At 37.2% G+C, this 19,333-nt stretch overlaps 1 protein-coding gene across 16 annotated transcripts in view; it reads left to right on the top strand.

The window, feature by feature from the left end:
* Arfip1 (ARF interacting protein 1) overlaps positions 1 to 19,333 on the top strand; it is a 105,980-nt gene that overhangs the window by 70,746 nt on the left and 15,901 nt on the right. For 15 of the 16 annotated variants that reach the window (XM_087205777.1, XM_087205773.1, XM_021247903.2 and 12 more), the window contains 3 exons: positions 317 to 538; positions 6,392 to 6,549; positions 13,329 to 13,503. In XM_087205777.1, coding sequence (XP_087061903.1) covers positions 317 to 538; positions 6,392 to 6,549; positions 13,329 to 13,503 — 555 coding nt within the window. The remainder of the gene's footprint in view (positions 1 to 316; positions 539 to 6,391; positions 6,550 to 13,328; positions 13,504 to 19,333) is intronic. The other variant, XM_087205775.1, reaches the window with a different exon arrangement.

The raw sequence follows: 19,333 nt of genomic DNA, 5'->3' as shown, positions 1-19,333 counted from the left end.
TTATTTCTATATTAACAATTTTAATATTTTTAAAACAATACCAGTTATCTGTTGTTTTAAATAATTTATTCAAATGCAGTAAGTTTGAAATACTACAATTATGAGAGAATCTAGCAGTATATAAATTAGCTAAATAAGTCTTAAAATATCTTTGATTAGAACTTGTGAAGGGGTTCACAGTTTTCAGTATGTTAGGCTAGCTTGCTTCTGTCAAAGAATTAATGTGCTCTAGCATCTGTATTCTGCATGGCATATTACTGTTTTGCTGTTGTTCTATTTCCCCCTTCTTAAATAAAATCCATTTTTCCACTTTTAGTGTACTCGACAAATTATCTCTGAGAAGCTAGGCCGTGGCTCAAGAACTGTGGACCTTGAACTTGAAGCTCAGATTGATATTTTAAGAGATAACAAGAAAAAATATGAAAATATCCTCAGACTGGCTCAGACCTTGTCAACACAGCTTTTCCAGATGGTTCACACCCAGAGGCAGCTTGGAGATGCGTTTGCTGACCTGAGCTTGAAGTCTCTGGAACTCCATGTAAAGTTGTTTAAGTAGCTGTCAGGGGTGGGGGTGGCAATAGAAATACTTTACGAGGTAATTTGTTACATTTATGTTCTGCTGAACTTTTAATGAAATGGGAATTTTTGTGTTTGTTCGTTGAGTGCTGAGGACTGACTCTCGTATGCTTTACCACGGACTATACCTCAAGCCCTATGGGAAATTCCTGTAATTGGAGTTTTAAGGTGTTCTTTTAAGACATTTCATGTACTCTGAGAAGACCTGGCTTACTTCTGTCGACATAGTGACCCATTTGTACTTTAGAATAGATGGCAACTGGAGGTTTTAGAGGAAAGGAATTTGGGTAGAGTGAAGGAAAAAAGTACTCAGCCTGGCCAAGCCTAGAAAAAAATCATAGTTATGTATGACTCTGGTGTAGGTAAAAAGTAAATTAGACACTTACTGAAAATCTCTTGCCCAGTCCAGGTATGTTGAACAAATTGTGACTTGTTTGAATGAATTTATGGTATACTTTTACTGAAATCATTAATATAAATATGAATCTTGAGGGCTGAGTACATTTGTAAAGTTCATGCTTAGCATATGCAAAGCCTTGAGTTATATCCCAGCAATGCAAGCAAGCAAATAAATAAATAAGTGAAATTATTTTTCAGTATTTATCTCTCTAGATATTCAGTAAAACATTTTTAAGAATTTCTTTTGCTATCTGTCTTTTGACATTTTTTTTATCTGAGTGTTTTTGTTTCTTTTTTCCCTGGAGCCAGATGGTATAGATATTCCTTGCCTGCTGACTTCTTACTTGAAGAAGTAGATAATTTGGAACATTAAGTCACTCTGTCCTATAACCTTGGGCAAAGAAAGTTTGGTGCAGATGGTGATACATGTCATAACAGTGACAAATATTGAAATTCAATTTTAACTGATCTGTTAGACATAAAGAAAACTAGTTATTTGGGAAGCTGAATATCATTACAGCTGCAATTATTGAGTACCCACATTTTAAATGCATTGGGCTAAGGGCTTTATATTCGTTTCAAGTAAAGTAACACTTATCTAAAACACTTGGGAACAGAAGTGTTAGACATTTCAGAGGTTTTTTTTGTATTTTGAGGCAGGTGGTGAAACCACTGAGCTAAATCCCTGGCTCTGGTTTTTTTGTATTTTGGAATATTTGCATAGACTTTACTAGTTGAACATTCCTAATAGGAAAAATTGAAATGCTCCAAAACTCAAAGCCTTTGGAGCATCGTATAATTCATATACATGGAGGGAATTTTGGCAGAGGCATTGTATGCAGGGGAGGCAAATCTGTACTCAAGTTCCACAGATGTGTTCCAGTTTTATTTTTTAAAATATAATTCACATACCATGAAGTTCATCCTTGTAATGGTACAATTCAAGCAGTAGGCATTTGTGAAAGATAATTTGTATTCCCTTTAAAATTTTTTCTTTCTTTATTGCTCAGTATATTCACAAAGTTGTACATCAGTCACTACTATCTAATTCCAGAACATTTTGTCACCCCAAAAAGAAACCCCACACCTATCTTTTTCTCCTTACAACCCTTGGCAAACACTAATGTGCTGTGCTTCTCTATAGATTTGCTTTTGTGGACATTTGATATGAATGAGACCATACGTGTATGACCTTTTGTGTCTAACATACCGATTTTATTTCCTTTAGATACGTGCTGGGTTACATGGTAGTTGTTGTTTAATTTTCTTAAGGAACTTCCACATTGTGTTTTATAAAAATGGCTATACCAGTTTTTTGTTGTTGTTTTTTTTTTGGTACCGGGGATCGAACTTGGGACCTTGTACTTGCGAGGCAGGCGACAGAACCACTGAGCTAAATCCCCGCCCTTAAAAATGGCTATACCAGTTTACATTCTCACCAACAGTGTATAAGAGCTCACCTTTCTTCATGCCCTCACTAGCATGTTTTGGTTTTGTCTTTTTATTTTATTTATTTTGTCTTTTCGCTTATAGTCATTGTAACTGGGGCAGGATAATATCTCATTATGGTTTTGATTTGCATTTCCCTGATTAGTGATACTAAACATTTTTTCATATATACTTGTTGCTCATTTGTATATCTTCTTGAAAAATATCTATTCGGATCACTGCCCACTTTTTAATGGGATTGTTTTTTACTGAGTTGAGTTCCTTATATATTCTGGATCTTAATCTCTTGTCAGATGAATAGTTTGCAAATTCAGTATTTTCTTTCAGTCTGTGGGTTGTCTTGGTTGATTCCTTTGCTGTGCCAGAGCTTCTTAGTTTGATATAATCCCATTTGTCTAGTTTTGCTTTTGTTACCTATGTCTCTGAGGTCTTACAAATGCTTTTTAGATCTTACACCAAAAAATCATTGCCTATAATGATATTTAGAAATGTTCCCCCTATGTTTTCTTCTAGCAGTTTCATATTTTCAGGTCTTTGATATTTTTGAATTGATTTTTATATATGGGGGGGTCTAAGTTTCATTCTTTTGTATATGGATATCTAATTTTTCTAGCACCATTTATTGATAAGATAAGATTATCATTCTCCAGTGTGTGTTTTTGTGCCTGTATTGAAGATTATTTGGCTATAGATCAGTAATGGTGAATCTTTTAGAGCTTTCAGTTATATAAATAGCCTGCTGGGGCACAAGGGCCATAGGTTCACCACCACTGCTATAGATGCATGGATTTATTTCTGGATTCTCTATGCTGTTTCTTTGTCTTATGTGTTGGTTTTATGCCAGTACCATGCTGTTTTCACCACTGCATTTTTAGCTCTGGGAATTGTCTTAGTCTCCCATCCTCAGTGGCAGTTCAGAAGTACACCTCTATCCTTGTTGTAAATGGTCTTTATTTTATGTTTAGTTTATGTGTAATTACTAAGGCAATTTATAATAATGTGTAACACACCCCTAAACAACTGAGAATACTAAAATAATTGACTTGTCATCAAATAAATTAAGTTTGTCATATTTCATGTTATTTTAATACTAAAAATGAATTTATTTATAATGAACCTACATAGGTATATTCATTTTGTTCTCATTAGTATTCTAATTACTTGTATCATTTACTACTCTATCTCATGCCTCATTATAACTTAAATCTATTTATTTTTGCACTCTTGGTAATGGAACCCACAGCCTGATGCATGTTAGGCCTGTACTATACCATTGAGCTACATCACCAGCTCATGCTTTACTAGTAAAAAACAAAAAAGGACTTTTTATTATAGCCAGTTGAGATTTTTTTTGGGGGGGGGGCTATCGGGGATCAAACTCAGGTCCTTGCGCTTGCGCAGCAGGCGACGAAACCACTGAGCTAAATCCCCAGCCCCCTAGTTTTCAAAATTTTTTATTGTGTTAAGATGTACACAACAAAATTTAGCATCTTAAGCTTTTTTTTTTTTTTTTGTATCAGGGATTGAACTCGAGTCCTTGCACTTGTGCATCAAGCGACAAAACCACTCAGCTAAATCTCTGGCCCATCTTAAGCATTTTTAAAGTAACTTCATCTTTTAGAATTATTTTAGGTTCACAGCAAAATTTGAGTATACAGTACAGAGAGTTTTCATATGTCCTTTGTCCCAACCCATCAGTAGCCTTCCCTGTGTCAACATTTCCCTACCACGTTTTCAGATTGTACATTAGAAACAGTAAGGCTTTTGGTGGTTTTGGTTTTGGGTTTGGGTTTTTGCAGTTCTAGGGATTGATCCTAATTCCTCACACATGCTAGGCAAGTGCCCAAACACTGAACTACATCCCAGCCCTAAAATCTTGTTTTATATATAATTCTTCTCAGAATTATAGGTGAGAGTTAACATTCCTGAAACAAAACAATGTTGCTTTACTCTTGCCTTATGCTTTGAAGTAAGGCTTATTGTTCTGGTGTAAATTTAGGATGTGAAATTTTATTAACTTCAATTTACTGAAATTTCATCTTTAGTTTGGTTTGTGTCCTTTTTTATAAAAGAGCAGTCTTCTAGGGTATCTATATCTTCCTGTGGTTAAATTAAGACTTTTGGCATTTTCAGAGTTAGCATTGTGGAATTGTGGCTATTGAGAACTTTTAGAAATAAACATAATGTTCTAGGCATATGGTGTAATGATACATACTTTGTTATGAAGTGAGTAGAAAAGGTTTCCTTACTTTTTATCAATAATAGTATTTATATAAATCTAGCTTTCATATTTTTCTTCCTTTTTGATTTTTGATTTTGCCTTTCACCTCTTAATGACTATCAAAGGAAATAAGTACAGTTGTAATATACTCTGTTAACATTTTCTAAAAATTCTAAGATTTAATTTTTATTAGTGTATGTTTATAGCACATAGTGATTACATTCATATCTTGTACTGTTTTATTTCTGGTAATGTTTATTTAGACTTTGTATATAATTTGGCTTGTAAAAACTTGGTGCCAAAAATCTTCAGCTGTCCTATCTTTTATTTTAGATTTTACATGCATGATTGATATATTTATATAATTATATATCTCTAATATTTGCAATTACGGTACAATTGGTACAGTCTTGAAGACTGAGTCCAGAGTGAACAGTTCCATGGACCTATCTTAAATGGAAAATGCTTTTAGCATAACAGATAATTTTACTTTCCTGCAATTTATTGAATAGTATATCAACTAGAAATTAAGTTATAGCTATAGTGTAGCATTCACTTTTCATTGTCTAAAATACTGCTTTATATCACATTTTGTTCAGGTAAAATTTAGGAGTGTTTTATTTTAAAAAAAAAACTCCTCCCAGTTTAATTAATACTTTGAGAAGCAAAAGAATTGGAAGAAAGAGCTCAAAAAAATACTTGTATGTCAGAGTATACAGGAGCATTCTTCACAGTGACCAATGGTAGGAATAGACCCAAGTGCCTATCAGTGGATGATGGGGTAAACAAAAAGTAGCAATCACACACAATAGGAAATTATTTTGCCTTGAAAGAGAATGAAGTGCAGTGGCTACTCCAACCTTGGGTGAACTGTGAAAACACTATACTGATTGAAATAAACCAGATTCAAAAAAAATTTAAAAATTAAAAAAAAAAAAAGCTGGAGAATTCTAAACCTGAAAGATACATCCTACAATAAAATGTGATCAGCTTTTTTATTTGGCTAGATATGTTCCTGATTAATCTGTTAATTAATGAAACTTAGACTGGGAAGACTGTACTGCTGAATATTTAGGATTCTTTTTTTGCCATATCTGAAGGAGGCATGTGTAATATTTGCTGGGGCAAGACACAGTATATTCAGGGAGAATAAACTGAATGTGGTGATGGGTGATCTTTCCTCAGCAGTGTGCTGAGACAGACCTGAGCTCAGGAGTCAGCTGGTCACTGAGTTTACACTGAAATGTGTCTTGCTAATATTTATACATGGAGGGGATTCAGTCAAAACACAAAAAATTGCTGTCTACTTTATGTCTGAAAGTTTTAACCAATTGTTACCTAATTTGGTTGTAAAAGTTATAGTTTCTCTGATTAATAATCTGCTATATTTTTCTTCTTAACAGCTGTGCTTATAGTGTAACAGAAACAAAATGTAGAAACTAAAATATTCTTTCTAGTACAAAATAGTTTAGGTTTTAAAAATTATTCAGATTTGGCTATGCATCTGCACTGATAACAATTTGGTTCATTAAACTTTTTTGTTAATTGTATATCTGTATAATCAGTATTATATATCTATAATTTAGATTTAGATTCTTACATATTTAAAGACTGCCATAAAAAGGTGAAACTTCTATTGATAGATTTTTAAATCACGTATTTTCCCATTAATGATATGTTTGAGATTTTCAGAGTCATATCTGGTAATTTATTTCTGAATAAGTTAAGGTAACTTCTTTGTTTTAGGAAGAATTTGGCTATAATGCAGATACCCAGAAGCTTCTGGCAAAAAACGGAGAGACTCTTCTTGGGGCCATTAATTTTTTTATTGCCAGTGTAAACACTTTGGTGAATAAAACAATTGAAGATACATTAATGACTGTGAAACAATACGAAAGTGCCAGGTAGGTATGAATTTTCTCTGTATTGTTTATTTTATGGTGTGTACTTCAGTTAAGGTTTTTGGTTGCAAACAACAGAAACCAACGCTGCCCAATTCTGACAGAAAAAGAATGTCCTGGAATGTCAGAGTAGCCCACAGCGGAACAGGGAGAACAAGATTCCGGAAACAAGCAAGAGCAAGGCCGAATAATGAATGAATGCCTCAGGAACTATCTAGGTGGGACCAGAACTGGTGCCTCCGATTCTTGGTGCTTCTACCATTCTCCTGTGTACTTTCCAGAAGGCCCCGCATGCTTGCTTCATGCCTCGGGAACGTCCATTTGAACCTTGCTCGTGCGCCCAAACCTCGCCCGCTGGGCAGTAGGGGAAGGACGATCTCCCTCCCGGCTCTGGTTCCCGGGGAGAGGCAGAGCCCTTGTCCCGCCAGCCATGCTTGATGGCTGAATTCACCTGTCGCCCTCATCTCTGCTGCTTCCCTCCCGGGGCACACGGCTTGCTGCTCCCCCGCAGCCACGTGTGTGCTTTCCGTTTCCTGCATTCACAGACTCATTTCTGCCCCCAAGGATTTGGTTTATGTTGTGGATACCAACCCCAGATTTCATTTATCCAGGTTATAACCTGTCTCCAAACTCTTTCCCATTTCAACTTTTACATAAATATTTGCCTTATATTTTGATAGCTGCTTATTGTGCAAATTTTTATACATTCTACTTCATGTGTATGTAATTTCTCCATCTTGTGACCATTTTGTTAGGATTAGTAAACACTTAGAAATATTCAAAAAGTAGCAAGCCCATGATAGCCTTTTTCAACTTTTGATTCCAGACTCAATTGTTGCCCCTATAAGCCCTGCCAGTTTTATTTCAACATTAGTCCAATTGCCCTTGAGGTTTTTTCTCTCTGAACATTTGAAATTAGTATTTTTTAAAATACTTTTTGTGGCATAGTTGAATACGGATGCAAACTTTGCCCTTTAGAAGCATCATTTTGTATTTTGGCCTCTTGTCCTAGTTAAATGATGTGACAGATAGCTGTGAGACTCCTAGCTCATCTAGTCATTTTGCAGTTAAGTGCTTTTGCTGAACCATCCATTTCTTTATGTTTTAAAGAAGTACAAGTCTAAGGACTTGAAAAAGTTAGTTTTTAATATTTTTTTTTTTTGGTACCGGAGATCGAACTCAGGTCCTTGTGCTTGCAAGGCAGGCAGCGGAACCACTGAGCTAAATCCCCGGCCTACTTTTTAATGGTTTAACAAGAAGAGATGCTTTTGTTCCATCCTGTACTTATAATTTTCAGTCAGTATTAATGTATAAAATTCTTAGAAATAAAGATCTAACACCTGTTACCCAAGCACTGGGAGGCTGAGGCAGGAGGACTGTTGGCAAGTTCCAGCCCAACCTGGACAACTTAGCAAGATCCTGTCTCAAAAACAAAAACAAGAAAGGGGTTAGGGACATAGTTCTGTGCCAGGGCCCTGAGTTCAATTGCCAGTACCACCAAAAAGAAAAAGAAAACTTTGATATTCTGGTGGGGGAGGATAGGGTAAGGGTTTCGTGGCTTATTTAATAGGTTTAGGTCTTGGGGGTTTTTGGTGTATTTGATGTTGTTGGGGATTTTTTTTGTTTGTTTATTTGATTTTCTTTTTTAACTGTTTACTAACATGACACTCATTGAAGGAATCTGTCAGTAAGATCTTTCCTAGGAGTCTCTTCACTAACATTACTAGTAATAGGTTTTCCAGCACTGTTTAACATGGTTGCGACAGGGCCATAATCGTATGTCTCACTTCTGGGTGCTTTAACCATCAGTGGTACATGCATGAGTGTCCATCAGTTAGCCGTTAATTCATTTTATTAGTAAAAAGCCCAATAAAGGTGATCAGATCTATCTGTATCACCAGTGGCACAAGCTGCCTGATGTGACAGTCATACATGTACCACTGGTGGTTCAAGCCGGTGAGAACATGTTAAAGTCTTTCATGGACATTGTATTTACCAAAGGATTCATTACTTATATAAATGAAATATTTCATTTATGTAAGTTCTCTATGGTTCTTTTCTAAGTTTGTTCCTTACTCAGAATGTCCTGATTTGTTCATAATGGATATACTTGCTTTTGTCTCTTTAGTCATTTTAGGCTTCTAGTTTTCTAGTCATTTGGATTCTTCTGGTATTTGTGAATTTGTTTTTGTTTCTGTTTTCTTAAGACAGGATCTCACTGTGTACTTCAGGCTTGCCTTGAATTATATTGCCCAGGTTGGCCTCAAACTCAGTGCAATCCTCCTACCTCAGCCTCCCAAGTACTGGGATTACAGGTGTGCACTGCTATGTCTGTCTATTTTTGTGACTTTTGAAGGTGAAAATTTGTTTTCTTCCCTAAGTGCCACCACCATCTCCTGGTTAAGAACTATATATATCTGTTTTGTCTTTACTTTGTGATTGTCTACCTACCCTGAAATATATTTTAGTTACTTAGCATATATCTTTCTTTTTGGGCTTCATTTCTAGTATGTCTTTTAAAATATTAACCCATATTAAAGAAAGCTAGATGTATCAGTTAAGTCATTATTCATGCCTAAAACAGTTATTTCATTGACAGAGGAGATAAATCATTCTCTAGACAACATAGTTTGTTCACCTGTAGTCAGCTTCAAAGCCAAGGTGAGAACCCCTTGGTTCCCTGTCTTTGGGGGAGTCAGTGCCAGGGGTTGAGCTCACTGGTCACTGAGCTGTAATCCAAGCCCTTTTTGTTTTGAGACAGAATCTGGCTAAATTGCCCAGACTGGCGTAGAACTTGCAATCCTCCTGCCTCAGCCTCTGAAATGTATGGGATTACCAGTGGGCACAACTGCACTTGGCTTGGCTTTCCTTTTACTCTTGATCAATAAGCCTTAAACTTGAACTGAATTAACCTAAAATTTGGTGGTGGGAGTTGTGGCTCAGTGGTAGAGTGATTCTCTAGTATTCAAAGGGTCCTAGGTTCAATTCTCAGTGTTGCAAAAAAAAAAAAAAAATTATTTAAAAATAAAATATAAGCTAGGTGTGGTGGCACACAGCTGTAATCCCAGTGCTCGAGAAGCTAGGCAGGAGGATTATAAGTTTGAGGCCAGCCTGGGCTATATAAGTTAGTTTAAGTATACAGTAAGACTGTCTCAAAAAAACATGAAAATATCAAAATTTCACATCTGATTATAAAAAATAATTTTATATCTCCCTCCCCCCTAGTTCTGAAAATTAAACCCAAGGCCTTGTACAGGCAAAGAAAGCATCTTTGCATCATCTACCATTTTCATTCTTTTTGAGACAGGATCTCACTAGGTTCCCCATAACTCAGAATCTTCCTGCTTCAGCCTCCCAAGTAGTTGGAGTTGCAGTATGTATTACACGTGGCTTAATTTGCCCATCTTCTAGTGAGAATTCTAATTTAAAGTATAATGTGATGTGTAGATCTTAATTTATACAATGTATACATTTGTTGAAAACTTGTGAACAAAATCATAAGTAAATTCTGTGTTCTTGATATCTGGTTATTTAATGAAAACCTAAGAGATTCTCTTTGTGTACTACTTTTCAAGCAGCAACTCACCCCACAGTTTGTCCTTTTTAATTCACAGTACCACATGTGATCTTATTTATTAACGTGAGTTTAGGGTTTGACTTCTGTGTCCATGAAGTAGCTGAGCAGTTGGCAAGTTGTAACCCTGAAACACTGGCTGCTGAGGGTTAATAGTCCAAAAGAATCCAAGATTAAAGTTTCTCAGAAGCTGAATTTTCTTCTCTGTCAAAACCAGAATTTACTGCCGTTCAGAGCAAAGGTCATCTATTTGATCACCACAAAAAGTGGTAATGTAGCCCAGTGCCCGGGTGGCCTCTTAATGCTCCCCATTATGCATTGTGTGCGCATGTTTCCTAGCCCTCCGGTGCTCCATGCACAGAAAGTCTTTCAGCACCCCCTGCAACACTTCTCCCCAGCAGCCCAACAAGGGAGTCACTTGTGGTCAGGGCTTTTCAGAGGTGAACACCTGTTCTCCGGAAGTTTTACATCATCTAGAAAATAACCAGCCCACACCATGATGTGGACCCAGTTCAGACTGGCATCCTAGAAGTGAGGAGCTGCATCTCGAAAACGGCATGTTCCCCCTTCTTGACGGTAAAGAGCACTGTAAAGAAGCTCTTATGGAAGTTTTTACTGTGATGCTGTCTGCAAACTCTGATGTAAGACTTAAGCAATATAAGGTTAGGATTATAACCTTTTTTATATTTACATTAACCACTGCTGTTTAGAAATGTGCTCCAATACTGTTGAAGGATATTTGTTATATTAAAGTGCCACTTGCCACCATGTATTTTAGCTGTTTTTTCCCTTTTATTTTTAGTCTTTGGTATATTTGCTTTTGGCTATAATAATAAGCACTCTAACAGTTAGTTAGTCTCAGGTTTCCTGGAATCTATGAAGTTTTTGTGGATTTTGTTCCCAGTCAGAGATGAGAACCTGGAGCACAGAGATCCGATACTGACTAACATGTTAGAGCCATGAAGGGCTCGAGTGTGGCCGCTGAAGCCATGGAGTTGACTTGTTATTACCACGAGTCAGTCGCCTCCTGAATCTTTGTCGTCTTAGCTCCTCTGCCTTCATGCTGCTTCATCAACTCATTTCTCACATGTCCATGGTCTTTTAAATTAGTTTCCTTGCTTGTGGTTTCTTCATCTCCTGCTCCAGGCCACCTTCCACTCACTGCTCTGCCACCAGAGCATCTTTGTGTCCTGAACAAATTAAATCATGTTGCTTTCATGTCCAATCAGGGTTCTGCAGTGATTTCACATCCCCTGCCCCACCAGATTAGACCAGAACCATTTGCCATTGGGCTACTTAATTTTACTCTTACCTCCTTGTCCAACTTTAATTCCTCCCCTTATTGTATTTCAGCTTCAGGTTGTAACATACTAAATTCATCTCCAAATGTGATGTGGGATCTTATACCTTGACACATGCTCTTTTCTTCCTGGAATGTTTTACCAATTGCTGTGCCTCAACCAACCCATTAAGCTTTTATTATCCTTCAGATTTTAATTACAGTATTTTAATTCTGCCCCAAGATGCTTTTTAGATGCCTCATTAGTTAATTATTCTCGATTTTCTTTATTTCTTTCTCCTCCTCATGGTAGTTTCCAGTATGCCATTTTTGTAGTAGTCATTACAAGCGTGTCTTCCTTGGATTGCAGGCTTCTTGAGGATAAACATAGCTGCTCTTCTTTATAGCTTTACTTTCAGGCACACTGTGCCCACCTGATTATTGTTGAATCAATCAGTATATCAATGAATGAATGAATGAATGATCCTGTTTTGGCCCTGAAAGATCAAGTTTGTTACATTCATTAGTTGTTAATACATTAGGCCGTAGCTGGACATGGTGGCACATGCCTGTAAGCTCAGGACTTGGGAGGCTGAGGCAGGAGGATTGCTGCAAGTTTGAGGCCAGCCTGGGGTACATAGTAAGTTCAAGGCCAGCCTGGACTACATAGTGAGACCCCCCTCAAAAAAACAAAACAAAAAAGACTACATTAAGCCAAGTGTCATGGACTGATGTACTCTTTCCCAAATCATTTATACAATACAGTTTATGTTAAAGAATTTCTCATTCCCACACCAGGGGATGTAAATTGTACTTTAGGTATCTGAATAACTGTAATTTGGAGATACACACTTTGCGTTCATATTTTGATTAAACTAGAGATCACTTTGCTGCTTCTTGGCTGAGTCCTAAACTGTCGAAGCTGCTGAACAAGTCGCTGTGTGTATGCAGGTCCCTTGACTCGAGGTATTATGAGATGCTGTGGATCAGGGAATGATGGTGTGGGCTAGCTTTCAGTTGGTGGTGGGAGAATACTCAGGTGATACATTTCACACAGAGGTCTTCAGTGCCCTGTAATGGACACCCTTGTCACATTCTGCATCCTTACATTGTAGCGGTCCATCCAGAGCTCTGACCCTCAGTTGTCACATGAGTCTGTGTGAGCACTCGAACCATGGCCAGCCTGAATTGGAAGTGCAGGCTATGCAGTGGATTTCTAAGGCTCAGTACCCAGCCCCCAAAACTTCGATTTTTTTTTTACATTGATTACATGTTCCAATGATAATACTTTCAACATTTTGAGTAAAATAAAAGCACACTGTTTTAAGACAGGCACAGTTGGTTATAATTTTAACATAACTTCTAAACAACTAAATCACATACGGCTCACCTCATCTCCCTGTTGCGCATTGGCGGCTTGGACCGGACCTTATGGACCGCTGACCCTTTCAGTTCTGCTGTCCTCGTCACCTTGCCTCGTCAGTGCTACTCAGTTCACATGGGGGATCAGTCTCTACTGTTGATAGTATTATTGTGACATCTGTTTGGTTTTAACATCTATTTTTTTTAACTGGTTTTTAAATTTTGGAAATTTTACTTGTCAGTTAATGCTATACTTTGGGAGAAATAGTTAATAGTATTAAAAAGCAGCTTTCCTCCCATTTTTAATTGCCCCCCTTTGTGATACTGGGGATCAAACCCAGTATCACATACTAGGCAAGTACTTTATTACTGAGCCACACCCCCCAGGCCCTACCTTAACCCCCATTCCTATATTAATAGCTCTTTAAAAAAGCATAAGGTATGGAATAGGTATGAGAAGTTATATATAATCCTGTAATACGAGAATGAACATTACATTTTCCAACCCATCTCCCAAACATATTTCACTGATTTTGTTGTATGCATTATTTATTCTCTTCTTTCCAGAATTGAATATGATGCATATCGCACTGATTTGGAAGAACTGAATCTTGGACCACGTGATGCAAACACTTTGCCCAAAATTGAGCAGTCACAACATCTGTTCCAAGCACATAAGGAAAAATATGATAAAATGCGCAGTGATGTTTCCATCAAATTGAAATTTCTAGAAGAAAATAAGGTAACCTTACTTTTTACCTTCTGACAGTTTTCTGTGGGCTTTAAAATGGAGTCACCCAAAAAGAGTTGAAAGTGTTTTGTTTCTGTTAAGTGTCTTTTATGACAATGACAAAAAGGAAATCCTGGGCCAGGGAGTTAGCTCAGTGGTTCTGGCACCTGCCTCGCAAGCGCAAGGTCCCAAGTTTGATCCCCGGTACCAACAAAGAAAAAAAAAAGGAAATCTTGTGTTTGAGTTTTTAGAAGAACACAAAGTATATTTACCTTTCTGTTGTAAAAGTCATCAACTGTACTCTCACTCTATTATATGTAACAGCTGGCAAAAGTTTATTTCTTCAACCACTGATCTTCAGATTGATATTGGTAGCAAGTGTTTTAAATAAATAATGGTAAATTCTGCTCTGAATATTTTGAAGCCTTTTTGTTAATGGTACATACAAATTTCAGGGAGAAAACTAGCATTCTTCTCAGTAATTGATAAATGAGGAACGATTAAAACATCCAGGGTAGGGCTTCGCTTAGCAATACCTAGAAGGAAAGCCAAGAAATCGGTTTGCCACATGGTTTTCATGTAATGTGAATCCATCTAAGGGGACCAGAGCGGCGCGGGCTGAGGTGGACTTGCTGTAGGTTTACCTGAGGGTGGCTCTCACTAACAGGCCCACGTGTGACGTATCTTCCACTACATGCACACTCGGTTTTGTGGGGAGGATTCCAGGCCTGGAAATGGGAGAGCCAGCAGCGAGCAGCCACAGAATAAGTGCAGCTCAGTCCTGGAAGGCGAGCCTCTCCACTGCACATCGGCAGGGCCTTTCTGTGCCTCTCAAGTCTTGACAGCCTTCAGCCATACTTTCTTCCAGGTAGCCTCTTAAAATGCTTCAGTTCTCAGGAAACAGTAATGGTCATGTTTATATCCTTCTCTGTGACATCCCAGGGCTGTATTAAATTACAATTTGTTGATATCCTTTTCCTTAACATTTCCTTTGCAAATTAACATTTCTTTGGGATCTACCAAGTCTAGCCTATCACTTAAATTTTTTAGCTACTGTAAGTGAATATTACTCACCTGAAAATATTACAGTGGCAAAAGAAGGAAACCTTGCTAGTTATCAGACACCTGGCCCAGCATCATTCCATCCAGAGCACAACACACCACCTTTTGGCATTCATTAGCTAATGCAACATTTACATTCAATTTAGTCTTGTATGTGTGTATATGAATAGATTATACTGTTCTATATTTTGTAAATGTGAATATATCACTAGATACAGGCATTGCATGTTTTAAATATAAAAATAGTGTTGACATTCCGCCCCATGATCACTATACAGTGCAATGCTAAAAGAGGCATAATAGAGAAATACACATATTTGATAGGGAAAGACTAACAGAAATGTTAAGATTCATGGGCTTTAATGGAAGGTGGAATCAGAAGGTCACTGAGCGCCAGATCATACCAAGCCTTGACCTTGTGGAGACTCCAAGTGGCCTCAAAAAGATACACAGTGAGCGGGCAGAGGGGGAAACACCTGAGAGCCAGCCAGGCCAGCTCTGAATTGTAACGCTACTCGGGTGGATCTCACTTCTATCTCTGTCTTGTAAGCACTGAAGAATTTTTTTACAGTTGAAAGTGGTAGGAGAAAAAAAAAGATTTAGAAAGAGCAGTCACCATTGTGTAAAGCAAGAATGAAAATAGAAGCACACGAACCCATGAGGGATTTTTTTTATAACCAGATAAAATGATTAAGAGCCTACCCTAGAGGGTTTTAGTAGTAGCAGTGGAACAGAAAGAACACTGATTTTTAGACAGCATGACAGGGATTGGAAAATCAAAATAAGAGGCTGATTTGGCTTGCAGGGAGTGACCCAGTGTTTAATTTGAGACGACAAAATGTTCAAGAGGAAATAGTTGGTAGGAAATTGATGATGTGTGTTTGGAATTTGGATGAACAAGGTCAGGGCTTCGGAGATAAAGCTTTGAAAGTCATTGGTTTGAGAATAATGTCATTATCACCATTTTTCTTTTTGACGATAAAATTAAAAATAGAGAATTGCTTGTTTTCAGGGATCTTATGTGCTTAGATTGTGTCTTTGTCCATACAGATTTCTGTAACAAAATACTACAGCTACTCGCTCATAAGTGACAGAAATGTCTTTCTCCCATCTCTGAAGTCTGAGAAGTCTGAGACAAGGCAACCGGCTGGCAGACTGTGTGCCTGGTGAGGGCCCAGCACCTGGCTGGTAGATGGCTCCTTCTTGCTGTGCCCTTGCACTGGAAAAGGGAAGTGGGCTCCCTCAGGCCCTGGGGAAGGCCCTAATTCCATTTAGAAGGGCTCCATCCCTCGCCACCTGTTACCTTGCCTTGATGGTGAGGGTTTCAGATCGGAATTTAGTGGGCACAGTCAGGCCCTTTTAGCACGTGGCCTGAGGTGTTCCTTGTTTTTAGCTTTCCACGGTTGTTGGTAAGCTAGATTTCAGTCTGAACTCAGCAATCAGCTATTCTGAAATAAAGTTTATATGGAATCTTTGCTCTTCCTATCTTTTTATTCCTCAAAACTATAAAGAGATATTGCCACTGTTATTTTAAACAAGGAGTAACTATAATTTGGACGAAGACTTAGATCCACGAGAGAACTTTTTAAATTTTTTGTTATTGTCGTTGAGCAGTGTTCACTTTTATTTTTAATAGCATCAAAAAAATTAAAGGTAAAACAAGTTGTTAGGCCTAGAAAATCTCATCCCAGTTTGCCTTGTTGGCAGTGTGAAATACTTCAAATCTGGATTTTTTTTTTGTTAACTTGCAACTGAATTTGTACCTTAACAGCTCTGCACAGATGTCAGATAATCAACTTAGTCCTTGAATTTTAACAAAATATAATTTTCCTATTTCTTAAATATTGTATATTGATATTTTCACAAACTTAGACATTCATTGTGCTGTTTTGTAATTTGATGTTCTGAAGACCTGGTAAACAACTTTTTGCAGCCCTTTTCATTTTTTTCTTTCTTCTTATTTTTTACTGGAGGCTGCTTTCCATCAGTTCTCATTCATGGGGTAATCGTTCCATAGTGACACTTGTCCTTAGGCACACACTCTGCCAGCTGAGCCACACCCTCAGCCTGACTTCTCTCCTACAGTGGTGAATAGTTCATGAAGCAGAAGCAAATGGGCCTGGAGTACAGGACTAAGAGCCCTGTAATTGCAGTAGGAAGTTTTAGTGTTTTTGTTGTTTCTTTTCTGAAACTTTTAAAAAAAATTTCGAGGCAGATCAGGAATTAGGCTCTGAGCTATATTTTAGAATGAGGTATTTATAGTATGTTCTTAGTCTAGCCTCTTTCCTCTGGCAAACTTAAAGAGGGGTAGATATATAAGATAACATTTCTGTGTGTGTGAGCATGCATTAATATTTCATTTACTGTTAATAAGAAACTTGAGTTCTATGTATAACCTATATTTTCTATCTCTCTATCCATGGTATTTGTGTTTGTCATTATCCAAAACAATTCTTATTAATCTCTGCTATTCTTTTCTTTGTTTACTAAACAACATTGAGTTGCATAGCAATAAGGACACAGTTAATAGGACTCTTCAAATATTTTTCCTTTTAAAGACCTTTAAATATGTATCTTTTATCTTTTTGTGAATTAAGGCCATTTGCTTACTTGTTATGGTTCCAAGCAAAATATAGGCCACCTTAGTTAAGAGAAAGCAAACAGAGCTCTCTGGTGCTTTGTGCCCTTTGTATTTCCCAGGCAGTAGTGTGGCTTAGTGTAGCAAATCCATTCAGCAAATGCAGCACATGGGGGAACATGGACATGGAAGCATGTGAGAGTCTACTAGGAGGAGATAAGAGGGCAAATCTGATCACTTCCCTCTCCTTTAGTGGGCAAAGCATATTCTCTATGAAACTGTTCCGCTGCCTGCAGCACTTGCGTAGGAGGAGGAAGCAAAAAGGTACAGAAAAACATCCAGATCAACATCAGCAACTTGTTTTATTTTTTATAAACAACTCTTTATATGTCTAGGAACTACATAGAATGTGTGCAGGGGTTAAGATTAATTTTTCAGGCTGAAGACGTAACTCAGCAGCAGAACACTTGCTTCACATGCACAAGGCCCTAGGCGTAAGCCCCAGCACTGCAAATCAGGAAAAAAAAAAAAAAAAGGTTTTTTCCCTTTAAGATGACCATAATTGAACTTGAGAACAATACATCTCTTCTTTTTTTCATACCAGGGATCGAACTCAGTACCTTGCGGTTGTGAGGCAGGTGGCGGAACAACTGAGCTAAATCCCAGGCCCCAATAAATCTTTTTTTTAAGGCTATGAATATATGGGGGGTTGGCACTGAATGTATCAAAAGGTCCAATAAACTGTTTGGGGTATAAATATAAAAAGTAAGGGTTTTTTTATTATATTCTTTTTTTTTTTTTTTTTGGTACTGGGGATCGAACTCAGGTCCTTGCGCTTGTGAGGCAGGCGGCGAAACCACTGAGCTAAATCCCCGGCCCATATTATATTCTTATTTTAAGAAGGATAAAATACATTCTTCATGGTAATGTTAATTAGCCATAATCATTAATTGTAGGCTTATTTAATTATTATTTTATATTTTAGTGTCTTAAAGGATGATGAAGAGGACAGAAAAAGATGAACCAGACTTAGGATCTATCCTGGATCCAGTATAGTTACTTAAGTTAAAAATTTTGTTTTCTTAAAAACTTTAGTCATTCTGAATCTTAAATTGACTTATTTTCATTCGTGCAGTATTTTCTATCTAAACACAATATAATCTGTCAGAATGTCTGGCCTACTATTAATACTTTATTTCTTTTATGTTATATTTTAAACTTGTTTTATATGTATTTTACTATGAATTTAATTTTTTAGAAAAAATTTAATGAACAGAATAAAGTCATTGGACAGAAAAAAGAGGAGCAAAACAAAGACTAGAAAACCTAGAATGAGTTAATGGACTCGTGGTAAAAGACAGGAAGAAATATAATTGCAGTGGCTCTCACGTTATACAGATATATCGTGTACTAGGAAGTGCATAGAGCCTAGTACTTTCTTGTAAAGATATACTACTTGAAAGACGTGGAAAAGATAGTCTGTGTTTACTAAAACTTCTCTTTGAGAGGAAAAAATGTAAACCTCTGAATTTTTTTTTAACAGGCCTCATGTATGCTGGCCAAGTTCTCTACCACTGAGCCATAGCCTCAGCCCAAAATTTCTGGATTTAAAAGTGGTATTTGGTGCTAAAGTTTAAGGAGCATGTTAATCATTATCTAATTGCTATAAGCAGATTCATTCTTAAAACATTTTTCCCCATTGTCAAAAGTACCTTAACTTCTTATGCCTTGAGTACTTTTAATATATTTATGCTAATGATTTCAAACCATATTTATTTCTGTACCTTAGAGACATAAATGGTTGTATTTGAGATAGATGGATCAATCGATTGATCAAGTGAAATTAAGTCATATAGGTGAAAGAACCCTATTTGTTTCTAAATAAAAAGTAAACGGATTTAAATGTCGAAGTGTGTTAGGCAACTAGGGAGCTAGTAGTGCTGGACACAAGAGAAGTGGCCTTCCAACACTGTGCCAACTGTGATCAGCCACATTTGGGTCTGGGAAACATTCTCTTCTTCCTGCAGCTTTGCTGCCTGTGTTTCATCATATAATTCAATATAACTTCGTGTTGCTGCTGTTCTTTCTTTTTTGTTCATTTAACAAACATTTATTGTGCATATACTGTGTGCCAGAAAGTCAGGAAGTGTCCGGGATATCAGTGATCCCAGTGAAAAAGGTAAATACAGTTCAGCCCTCAAA

Source organism: Heterocephalus glaber, unplaced genomic scaffold (assembly GCF_053883595.1).
Source record: "Heterocephalus glaber isolate CG9 unplaced genomic scaffold, H.glaber_assembly_v1.0 deba00000613, whole genome shotgun sequence".
Taxonomy (NCBI): Eukaryota; Metazoa; Chordata; class Mammalia; order Rodentia; family Bathyergidae; genus Heterocephalus; species Heterocephalus glaber.
The sequence above is the reverse complement of the archived record's forward strand: the minus strand, read 5'-3'. Positions and strand labels throughout refer to the sequence as shown.